General features: G+C 47.9%; 1 protein-coding gene across 7 annotated transcripts in view; it reads left to right on the top strand.

The window, feature by feature from the left end:
• The first annotated feature begins 8886 nt into the window (after positions 1–8886).
• BCL2 (BCL2 apoptosis regulator) overlaps positions 8887–12251 on the top strand; it is a 127186-nt gene continuing 123821 nt past the window's right edge. For all 7 annotated transcript variants that reach the window (XR_010306174.1, XM_064160856.1, XM_064160857.1 and 4 more), the window contains exon 1: positions 8887–10854. Coding sequence is in view for 6 of the 7 variants with exons in the window: in XM_064160856.1 (XP_064016926.1) it covers positions 10267–10854 (588 nt within the window). In the remaining variant the exon portion in view is untranslated. The remainder of the gene's footprint in view (positions 10855–12251) is intronic.

The following is a 12251-nucleotide window of genomic DNA, read 5'->3' as shown; positions in this document are numbered from 1 at the left end:
TTGTGACTTCTAAGCTCCTTAAGGGGTGAGATGAAGTGCAAGCATAAACTCATTTACAGAGCCTTGGTGGGTTTTTTTTTTCTTATTTTGTAATTTTATTTAATGAAAAAAAAATCTTTTTTCCCTTTTCAAAATGTGGGCTTCGTTCAGCAGGAACTTCTCCATTTTGTAGGACAGCAGAGGGGGTAATATATCCCTCTAGTTTAGCAGTTCAGGGCAGAGGTGCACAGTACAGGATCACAAGATGTTAGGAGTTGGAAGGGACCTCAAAAGCTCATCCAGTCCAACTCCCCTGCCAGAGCAGGATCACCTATACCTGATCACACAGGAATGCATCCAGGCAGATTTTGAATAGCTGCAGAGAGGGAGACTTCACAACCCCCCTCAGCAGCCTGTTCCAGTGTTCTGTCACCCTCACAGGGAAAAAAAATTCCTCCTTATGTTTCCATGGCACTTCCTGTGCCTCAGCTTCCACCCACTGCCCCTTGTCTTGTCATTGGGCATCACCAAGTGGAGCCTGGCTCCAGCCTCTTGGCACTCACCCTTTACATATTTATAAACGTGAATGATGTCACCTCTCAATTTCCTCCAAGCAGCAGAGCCCCAGCTCCCTCCAGTCTCTCCTCGTAAGAAAGACGTTCCATTCCCTTCATCATCTTTCTGGCTCTGCACTGGACTTTCTGAAACCACAATCCAGACAGGTCTTGAAAGTCTCCAGAGAAGGAAACTACCCAGCCAAAGGATGTGCAGAATTTGAGTGAGTACTGTCATCGGACCTGGTGTCATCAAACTGTAACAAAAGTGGGGGTTGGGCTCACCCCAGCACAGCTGACCTAACACTATCACATCCATTACACCATGTCACATCCAACTTGTCAAGATGAGAGGGCATGGCCTGAAGCTGTGCCAGGGGAGGTTTAGGTTGGATGTTAGGAAGCATTTCCTCAATTAAAGGGTCATTAAACACTGGAATGGACTGCCCAGGGAGGTAGTGGAGTCACCACCATACCTGGAGGGGTTTGAGGAAAGACTGGATGTGGCATGTAGTGACACGGTCTAGTCCATGTGGTGGTGCTAGGTCATAAGACCTCTGAGATCATGAAGTCCAGCCTATTTTAGCCTCAATAACGTTATGATTCATGCACTCAAGTATACTATATGCCTTCTTGGCCATGAGGGCACATTGCTGTCCCATGGACAACTTATGAACCACGACTCCAATATCAAAATTACAGTCTTGAAGGTCTTTTCCAACCTGATCAATTCTGTGATGTGGTGGTGTTAGGCTGGACTTGATGATCTCAGAGGTCTATCCCAGCCTAAATAATTACGATTCTGTAAATGGACAAAATCCACCTTTATTGTAGGAGCTGCTGTTAGTATATAATTAGTGCTTGTGTCCCCTGGAAGTGCTTGTGAATTCTGATGAGCCAAGTGATGTTCATTCTTCCTAGTGGGAATAATAGTTAAGGTAGCTGTCTTTCTGTGCCACTGCTGAACATGGAACTATCTATGAAACTCCTATATTATGTTTCAGTTCTATGGTAAGAGGGCTTTGAGCGACTAGCTAACTCCAAGACCAGAGCAAGGGAAAGTCCTAAGACACTTCTTAAACTAAATCCAAAATCATGAAAGTTCAGTCTTTTAGAAAGAAATTACCCGAGTGCTAAAATCAGAGGTGCATGAAGGAATCTATATGACTTTAAACGTGTTTTCAAGCAGAAGGCTGATAAGATGTTGGAGAATTAAAAGTTTTGAAATGGACAAAGGCCATGTTGCAACTGGAGCTGCTTCATTTCCCTTTTCAGTAGAAGTCCAAAGTGAATAGCTCTTCATTCTGTTTTCATAACTGGAATTCAGCTAGAACACTGAATTATCTGGTAGCTCCATTTGGGTTTGGGTTTTGTGTTTAGGAGTTTGTTTGGTTTGGTTTTCTGCCACGCCCCTACCAAGCGTTCTGCAGAGTAGGTGTGTCTGATTTGTCTGTCAGTGCTGGTAGCAAAACCTCATGAAGTCATTTCCCATCTTTCGTCACTGGGGGGAGACTCTCACAAGAGACAGAGACCTCTAAAGGAGGTGTCCTTGTCTTCATACACCTCTCATCCTCTTCTGTTTCCTTCCCATCTCGATGCACTAAATAGGCAAAAGAAGAAGGCCTAATCACTGAATTAACCAGGTTGGAAAAGACCTAAGATCATCGAGTCCAACCTATCAACCCTCCTAATTAACTAAACCATGGCACTAAGTGCCTCATCCAGCCTCCTTTTAAACACCTCCACCACCTCCCCGGGCAGCCCATTCCAATGCCAATCACTCTTTCTGTGAAGAACTTCTTCCCTATGTCCAGCTTAAACCTGCCCTGGTGCAGCTTGAGACTGTGTCCTCTTTGTTCTGCCTGTCTCCCATTGTAGGCACTCTGCAGTGGGCAGGTGGAATAACATTACTAAGCTTCTGTACAGGAGGTTCTACTGAAGGAAGTGGAAAGTGCCAATACCTTTTATTTTGAGCCCCAAAGATGTATATCTAATTTGATGGAGGGAGTGTGAGGAAGCATTTCTTAAAGCTGATTGGAAAAGATTGCTATTTGAGGAAACCTTGATGAAGGAATATCAAACCCCCTCTGTGGTAGAATACCACTAAGCCAGGATGAAACATTATGTTTGTTGTAAGTTGGAAACATGTTGCTTTTAGTCCTGGAGGGGAATTCCCACATTGATTTTTAAACCTTTGGAGTTCTAACTATGAAGTTCATTCTGTAATAGCGTTGCTAGAGCAATGGAAATAAATGCAGGGGGTGAAAGCATAACATATCTGACTAAAAATAAATCATGTCTCCAAGCATCATCTCCCTTGGCCAAAATAAGATGTTAAATCTCTAAAGATACCAGGGGCAATAAATGTAAAGAACAACAATTGTAAAATCAAATTTTAAGTGTTCTGGGTAACTTGCAACTGAGGGGAATATCCTTTTGAAAGCTAACAGGTGCTACAAAGGAAGCAGTTAAAATGAGATGTCTGTATTTCCATGTATTTACTCAAATAAATGCTTTCCTCCTTTGAGGGAAATTTTAGCAGATGTAACAAAACTTTATGGATGTGATGGATATTCCTTCCTATTTGTCTAGCAGAGTCCTCCATGCTGAATGTGTTTTCTTCACTCTTCCGCTGTCTCAGCTGTCTTGGATTACTTTTTCAGTTGCAAAAAGAAGAAAGGGCACAGGGAGCATGTTCCAAAACACCAGAATTGACTGGTACCTTGTGAAAAGGTGGTGAGACAGCTCAAGTAGTGTAAAGACAAGATCCTATTGTCATATAATGAAGCAGAAATGTTAAAGTGAAGGATTTCCAGAACCAGATTGCAGTTTTACTTCCTTCCAATGCAAGCCATGGGGCCTCTATCTTGATGAGAAGTTTGATGGATGTGTACAGTAAAAGAAGTCTGAAAGTCAGGAGCTGTTTGCTATGTCAGACCCTAAAGATATTATCTGAGGATCTCATCCAGCTGCCTTTCCTGCTGAGCACAATTAAGCACCATGAAATAAACCATAATTGCAGGTTGAGCATGCTTTTAAATGTTTTACAGTAGCATCCTCTGCACTGCAAGTGCTTCCAGACAAAAAGGATCCACTCCACAGCTCTAGCATTTGCAACGCTGGCAGGATGAAAGGAAGTCTCCCATGTCAGGAATGCACTGTGAAGAAGGGAAGCAATTTGTTCAGGTTAACCTGCCACTGTCCTGGTTAAAAATCAGGAAAATAAGCATCCGAGCTTCCTGAGTTCTACTTTTCTCTGTACTTTCACATGCAAAATATCTCTTTTCTTACAGCATTGTATACAACAGAAGCTAATTGCTGCCTAGATGATGTTGGGCAACACCTTGAGCAAAACAGATGAGACAGCCTCAGCAATAAATTGTGTGCAGCTAATGAGGAATTACAAGCACGCATGCAAGTCTCTTAAAAAGAGTGCTGGTTTAAAAGCATTTTGTGCAGCTTGGCAGAGATACACCAACAGTCCATGGGTATGGTGGTCTCATGGGCAGAAATGAACGTGAAAGCTTATGTGGTTGGTGGTTAGCTTTAGTCAAGGCAAATTAGAAAGCTCTTGCAGGCATGAAAGCATGCAGAGCAAATACAGGCTAGCTTGGGAAGCAGAAGCACTAAGAGTCTCCACAGAGGGAAGCATTGCCGTGGGTGGCACAGACAAATGCCTCACTGGACACAGTACCACAAGCACTTAAAGTGCCAGTGGCTGTATGAGGAGTAGCCTGCTAATCTGCTTATGTGCAAATTCCCAACTCAGGGGCACAATCTTAGTGGACTTTTCCAATAAAACCAGTGCTTAGGCTGTGCTAAAGCATAGTAAAGCAAAGGACCTCTTTAGTTGTCACGTTTACCTGTACCACTCCTTTGGGGTGACTCAAATTTAGAGAGTTTTGGCTTAGTTGGTTGGTTGGTTTGTTGATTTGTTCTAGGATAGAAAATTGCATATTTTCAGCAAAAAAATGTGGCATTGTCCTTGCTCACTTGGAGTGCAAACATGCAGCTCACTTGCCTCATGCCTGCTCAGGCAGGGTTTTAAACAATTGCTTGCTTCTGAGCCAAGGAAATAAAAGGGTAGGCAAGTCACCAGGAACCGAAGCTGCTGTTCAAATCCTGTTGATGTTAGTACAAAGGTACAGGGAAAAGGTGTCCACTTTCACACTGGCAGGAAGGTTGGGGTTGCTAGGCACTGCAAACTTCTCTATGTCATTTGTTAATACTGCATCTACTGTATAGCAGGCTTCGGAGAAGAAGAAACAGCTTTGCAGGATCCTGCCTGTTTGGTCAGTTGCCCAAACACGGATAAGAAAGCCATCTCAAGAAAATAATCGGTCCTTTAAGCTGCCAGACATGACTGACGCCTGTCGTTGACATTCCAGCCTCTCTTAATTGCCATGGGTGTTTTTTCTTCACTTGAGCTTTTGTTTGTATTCCTAGCTGAGTTCTAATTCTTTGTGCAGCTAATTCTTATTAATCTTTGGGCTGGCTCACATAAAAGTAAATCTGTGTGTGGAAGGATCTGCAGGAACAGATCTTCAGTAGTCAGCATGTTATTCTGCCACCTAAAAGCATTGTAATGATTCATTACCTGACTTCATGTGCTCATTCCACGCTCCTTGATAAATCCTCATCCTCTTTTGCTGATTTCTTCTACCTCCTCCCTAAAACATACTGCATTTTGTTTTGTTAATGTCTCTTAAACTGGATTTATCTCACTGAACTGCAACAAGCAAGCAAGGTGAAAAGCAGGACTGTGTTGCAAACTTGTGACAGCTTAATACATGCTCATCACCCACTCAGGCAGCACGGTAATTGGTTTTAAGATGCCGCTCCCTTCAATTACAGCCATAGATGCAGGTCAGGTGCAATGCATTTTGTCACATTAGCTAAAAACAAGAAAGACTTTCAATGTATGTATATAATTTTGGTTTGCTTTTCTACAGAGTCCCAATTTGTCATTCTTCAAGGCACAGATTTTATTTCCTGTGATGATTCATCCCCAATCCCTTTACTTAAAGCAAACAGTTCCTAGGATTTTTCCCCTCCATTTTTTTAAACACAGCCTTAGCTGTGTTTGGTGTTGAGCAAGCTTTCTTGTGAACTACAACAATTATTTTCCTATTAAGCTTCTAAAAAGTCTGGGATGTATCATTCCAATAGTAAAGTGCTGAATATAGAGCTGGTGGGGGAAAAGCATAATTACTAAATGTGTTCCAGAGCATTTCATAAAGCTTTGCTGTACCCATTTAGATTTCTGAAACTGTTTAGGCACTTAGTGCCATGGTCTAGTTGATTGGATAGGGCTGGGTGATAAGGTGGTGTGGATGATCTCGGAGGTCTCTTCCAACCTGGTTGATTCTATGATTCATAATTCTGTGATTCTTTTACTGATTATCTGCCTTCACTACACTGTTCATTTAGTCTTACCTCCATTTTGCATTTTAAAAAATTAAATATCCTAAACAAATACAGTGGTCTCTTCCATTTCTCCTTACAAAAGCTTCTTTTCTTTTTTTTCCTCCCTTTTAATATGTACCTTTGTTTTCTGCAGCGGCCCCTGTCTGATTTACCCTCTGGGCATTAAAACTGCTCCTGCTATGACACTGTCGTGCAGTTATGCAGACACTATTTCTGTGTAACTTAATCTTTGTGTCCGAAGTCTTTTAAGTTGTGGGACCAACTACATTAAATTCAGTCACCAGCACAGTGACAGACTTAATTATTATAGAATCATAGAATGGCCTGGGCTGGAAGGGTCTTCCAAAGGTCATGTAGTGCAAGCCCCTCTGCAGTAAGCAGGGGCATCCTCAACTAGATCAGCTTGCCCAGACCTGTCAAGCCTCCCCACTCAGCTTGGTTGGTTGTGGCTGTTCTGTATGAGTTGTTCCACAGCTGTTACATGGCAATGTCAGCCTCTTTTCTATATTCAGAACAGACTTTCCCCCCCCCACCCCCTTTTTGGTGCAATGCAAAGGCAGCGATTTTGCTTGGTTTACAGTTACCTACGTTTGTGCCATTAGAGGCAATCCCTCAGCTCCCCGCAAATGCCCTACTTTGTGAAGTCTTTTTATAGAGCGGGACTGGAGATGTGTTTGCACTCCCGCATTTATCTGTGCTGCAAGTTACACACAGGCCCTGGTGGTGTACAGCCTGTCGCTACGCAGAGCATCGTCCATGTTCTCACCTGCTGTCTGGCAACCTCTTGCGGCCCTTAATAGCCGGGAACACAGCCACCTGCAGCCAGCCCTGTATTAAACAGCAGCAGACAGGACTAAACACGAAGCAGAGGAGGGAGCGCCTGGGCGGATGGGTCTTTGGCTCCTGCCAGCCCGCAGGGCCGGGGCTGGGGGTCGCGGCTGGGGGTCGCGGCTGAGTCCGGAGCGCGCAGCGGCCGCTGGGTGGCAACCGCCGCTCGCGGGGGAGGCGCTGCCGGCCGCGCGCCCTGCCCTGCCCTGCGGCCTCGTCCTGTGGGGGCACTGCGGCGGCTGGAGTCTGCGAGCGCTGGGCGCCCCGGCGGAGGCAGGAGGTAAGAGCTGACAGGAATATGCACACTGCCGACACTGGGTATGGTGCCGAGAACTTTCCCGTGCTCTGTACCTGCAAAGGTGCTGCTTTGTACACAGCAGAGGCTAATTCCTCGGCGCAGCTTCGAAACAGATCTTTGGCTCACGCAGGCCGCAGCTGAGCTCCGTCAGTGACTGAGGAGCTCAATTGCCATTTTGGTGCCAGGGCCTCTCCTCCTGGAAGGAGCAAATGCTGGCACACGCACACAACCCGCTCCGTGCAGTGCATTCTCCTCAAGCAGCGGAGCTGCCAGCCTACGAATCATGCATGATGGGTCAGGCTGTTAAGGAAATGTGACCCTGAAAATGGAGATCGAGAGCACATTCATTCCCTACGTCTCCTGTCAAAGCAAACTCTCACAGCTTTGTTCAGACATTTTATTCCTTATAGGTTCATAGTAGTTTATATAGATTATAAGCCCAGACACCCACCTATCAGCAAAACCGGGTAGACCTTACCCAACATCTCTTTTGCCCTCTTCACATTAAGCGGGGCAAGGCTGCTTCGGCTTCACCTGGGCTTTATCCTATGGTGGCTTCTATTGCAGCAGGGCCTGTCACGGCATCACTCATCCCTGCCCCTGCTGCCGCTTGTTGGGATAGCAGAGGGGCTAACGATCACGCTTTCACTAATTCCAAGTGCTGTTAGTTTACCTGCTCCGAAGGTTAACTCTGATTCTTTGACCAAGCTACGAATGAATCTGTGAAACAGTTCGTTTCCCCCCTCTCCAGTCTAAAACCCCGAACGCTGAGGCCGGGCGCAGGGACAAACGGCAGTCCCGTTTCTGTAGCAAGCCTAAAAAATCCACCTCCGCGCCTGTGTCCTGAGCACACCTGAAAACGGACCGGGCGGCCTGTGTAGTACAGGCTTGCGTGATCTACCATCACGGGGGGAACACCCGCCGAGGTGGCCCACGGCGCCCGACCTGTCCCCAGCTCCTGGCTCCCCAAGGATTCTGCCGCCGTGAAGCATGGGCTGCCAGGGCAGACCGCCCCAACCCGCTCCGCTTTGGAGGCCTTGCCCGCCTACATCGAGCCACTCTCCTTTTAAACAGGGGTCTTTCGGTTTTTTTTCTCCTCCCCACACGCCAAGCACCCCCATTTACACATTATAACATATTAATGAACCCGGCAAAGCTGCAGCTGCCTGCCCCGTCCCGCGCGCGGCGGCAGAGACGCGGAGGCTGACCAGGGCCACTCCCCCGCGCAGGGCCGGGCAGCCCACAGCCTCACACCGCTCTGCCTCGTCTGCCCGCCCTCCCGGCTACGCCACCCGCTTCCTCCGCTGGGGCGGAGGCGGCAGAGGGCGGGCGGCGGCGCGGCCCTCCAGCACCACCCGTGGACCGAGTGGCCGCCCCTCCGCGCTGCCGCCCCGCCGCCGGCCCCAGGCCGGCGCAGCCATGGAGGGCGGGCCCGGTGTGCGCGGGGCTTCTCGCCATCTACCGCCTTTTCTTTTTTTTTTCCCTTCTTTTTTAAGCACCCCTCCCCGTTTCCCCCTTTTCTTGAATGAAGCGTGAGGCGGAGCTCTAGGAAACCACCACGCCCGGCTGCGCCGCTCGGGGCCGAAGAGGGAGCCTGCCCCTCGGGTTCCGCTCCTCCCCGCCTCTGCCCGCCTCCGCCGCTCCGCTCCCCCCCTGCCGCCGCCGCCGCTGCTGCCGCCGCCGCCGGGAGAGCTCCCCGCCCGCGCCCGCCGCCGCCGCCGCTCGGAGCCGCCGCCGCCCGGAGCCGCCGCCACCGCCGGCAGCAGCAGCGCGGAGCGCCCCGAGGAGCCGCCCGGGGCCGGCGGGGTGCGCCGGGGCTGCGCGGGCGGGCGGGCGGGCAGCGGCGCCGTGGCCACGGTCCCCATCGGCACCAGTCACACCGCACATACGCCCCGTCCGCGCCACTCCTCGCCAGCGCCGGGGGCTCTTCCTCCTCTGATACAAAGCTGCTCGGGAAATGGTATTTCTCCCTGGAGCCACAGTCAAAAGCAGTTTTCCTTCTTTATTTTGACGAATTTAAAAATTATTTTTTCACGTTCTTTCTTGTGAAAAAGAATCAATTTCCTAAATACATGTAATTTTTTTGGTGGTGGTGTGTGCGTGTTATGTGTGGGGAAGCACCGGGCTCCTGCGATCGGTGTCTGAATGAAACTACGTAAATGCCTATGTCTGTACGTTGCACTGGAGGGAAAAACGGAGCACTTCTGCGAGAGCTTGGATTCAAATGTGGTTCATCTGGTCTCCAGGATTTTCCGGCTCTTTGGGGTTGTTCACCTTCCTGGGCTGCGAGGCGGGATTTTCTAAGCTTTGGCATATCTTTGGAGATGTCTGTTAAACAGAAGTCTGGAAAAAAACATTTGAAATCGTAGAGAATTTATTTTTCTATTTTATTTTTCGAGGTTTTTTTCTCAATTTTTTTCTTTTCTTTTTTTTTTTTTTTCTTTTTTTTTTTTTTTCTTGGTCCCTTTCCCATCACCTTGGTGACTTGAAGCATCAAAGCGGCCAGAACTTCACGTTTCTGAAGACTTGGGATGTTTGGGTTTTGTTCTTATTATTTTATTTGTTTGTTTGTTTTTTTGTAGAGGAAACTTGACAGAGGAACATATTTATAGTCCAAGTAAGTACTTTAAAGAGGAAATTTAGTTTGTGTAACTTAAAAAAAAAAAAAGGCAGTGTTGCGGTTTGTAGCTTAAAAGTGTGTTGGATTAATATTCATCCAAGGCTGTTTAGCAAACCATACTGAATTGCAGTTCCTTACAGTGTGTGTTCATCTGCTCCTTCATGCCTGTGGTAGTTCAGCACCTAAGGGAACATGCACCTGATTTTGAATCGGTAGAATACTTTTTAAGATGGTATTTCAACACCGAGGAGGAAATGGTCCTAAAGTAAATTTATAATAAGCAGTAAATGTGCACCTGGACGTAAAGTATTTACAGCATTTTAATCCTTATTTATACCGTGCATCTCAAACCGAGGAGGAAACACTGAGAAGACAAAAGTACCTCTGAGACCCTGAGAACTCCCCCACATCACCATGAATGAAACCGTGCCCGATACAGTAACTGGATTATAATTTTTGGTGTTACTAATTTTATTACTATTGGCTGCTTTACTTTTTTGGGTTCATCCTGCTCCTCTTCTTCCTCTCTCCCTTCCTCTTGCTGCTTCCTCTTGGGAATTATGGCTCATCCGGGGAGAAGAGGCTACGATAATCGGGAGATAGTGCTGAAGTACATCCATTATAAACTCTCTCAGAGGGGATACGACTGGGCTGCCAGCGAGGACAGAGCACCCTTGCCTCCAGGTCTCTCTTCTGCTGCTGCTGCTGCCGTTCCTGCTGCTGCTGCTGGGACTTCCTCTGATCACACTGGCCTGGTGCCTCCGCACCCCGAGCCCCCCGGCTCAGCTGCTGCTAGCCATGTGCCCCCTGCCGAGGGGCTGCGCCCTGCACCCCAGGTTGTCCACCTTGCCCTGCGCCAGGCAGGGGATGAGTTCTCTCGACGCTACCAGCGGGACTTTGCCCAAATGTCTGGCCAGCTACACCTGACGCCCTTCACTGCCAGAGGCCGCTTTGTGGCAGTAGTGGAGGAATTGTTTCGAGATGGGGTTAACTGGGGCAGGATTGTGGCCTTCTTCGAGTTCGGTGGTGTGATGTGCGTGGAGAGCGTCAACCGAGAGATGTCTCCACTGGTAGACAGCATCGCTGCCTGGATGACCGAGTACCTGAACCGGCACCTGCACAACTGGATCCAGGACAACGGAGGCTGGGTAAGCCCCCTGATTGCTTGTTCTCTTTTCCAGCTCTGGCCCACAGACGGTGGGGCCCCAGGGTGGGCAGTGCCTAGGGGGTTGCACTCGTGTTGCAGGGGAGCAAAAGATTCCCCTGGGGAGTCGTCTACACTGACATACGCCAAAGCAGTGCAGGCCTTTTGCCAGCTGTCAAGTTTCACCTGGTTGTGGCGTTACAGTGGAGCAGTTTTGGGTTAGGGGAACAGCGACAGGTCACGAGTGAAAACGGTGAGCAAGGCACCCTCTTTGTCAGCCGTCTTGGCTCTCCTACTCCTGTCCAGCCTCCCCTGTTGATAACACCAGCCTTGGCCAAGTCAGGGCTCTACAGCAGGGTGGGAAGGGACAGCAGAGGCACCTCTTCAGGTGCCAGGAGTACGTATCACAGCAGGTCCCAGGTATGTGGCCAGCAGGGGCCACGTGTGTACATGCAGGCAACTCTGCCCTTCAGGGCTGATGTGTCAGGCAAATGCTCAATGAATACGAGATCCTCGTGCTACAGGCAAGGAGGTGGCTATTGGTGTTGGTGTCTACAGCTGCAGTGGCAACTGGAGTGAGGTTTTGTAGGATAGGATGTGTCTAATGTGAAAATTTTGCCTTTGTCTTGAGGTGAAATAAAGGTGTTGGGAGCCATGTCTGTGGGATTGTTCTGGAAAATGAGTATTTGTTGTGATCCAGTGGATGACTGTTTCTGGGGCAGACATCATCTCTGGTCAGGGCTGGCTTCAGCATCATTTTTCCCTGGAGGTGTTCAAGAAACTTATGGACATGGCACTTTGGGTTGTAGTTTATTGCCCATGTGGTCTTAGGTTGACAGTTGGACTTGATCTTAGAGGACTTCTCCAACCAAACCAAGTCTGTGATTCTGTGATCATTCAGAAAGGGAAGATTTCCACTTAGAGAAGTTAAACAGCTTTTACACTAGTAAAGTAGTTGCCCTTTATCTTTATCTCCTTCTAAAGAAAATAACCATATTGAAATTGGAGGAATCTTTCTTTCCTTTTTCCCCATACTAATTGATATACACTAACAAAATACGGTACTAGCTGTCTTCCCACAAACCAAACCTGTACGTGTAGAGCTTGTGATACTAATGCTTTGGAAGAAGAAAAGGCAAAAGTTATACTGAAGAAGAAACTGCATGTTTGGGCTGAGATCTGGAGTAAGTGACCTCAACATGGAGGTCAGCTAGGTTGGACACCAGCAATTTCAGGTCTGCTCCCTCACGAAATACAGAGCTGACTCAATTCCCCAGCACACCTTTCAGAGGTGTGTCTTAAGGAGCATAGAGTACAGTGTATTAACGTGCTCTGCAAGCCTGATGTTTGTGAAGCATTACTGAGTTTGATTCCTAGTGGATCTCTTGCTAAGTCAGTGTT

Source organism: Pogoniulus pusillus, chromosome 21, assembly GCF_015220805.1.
Source record: "Pogoniulus pusillus isolate bPogPus1 chromosome 21, bPogPus1.pri, whole genome shotgun sequence".
Lineage (NCBI taxonomy): Eukaryota > Metazoa > Chordata > Aves > Piciformes > Lybiidae > Pogoniulus > Pogoniulus pusillus.
The sequence above is the reverse complement of the archived record's forward strand: the minus strand, read 5'-3'. Positions and strand labels throughout refer to the sequence as shown.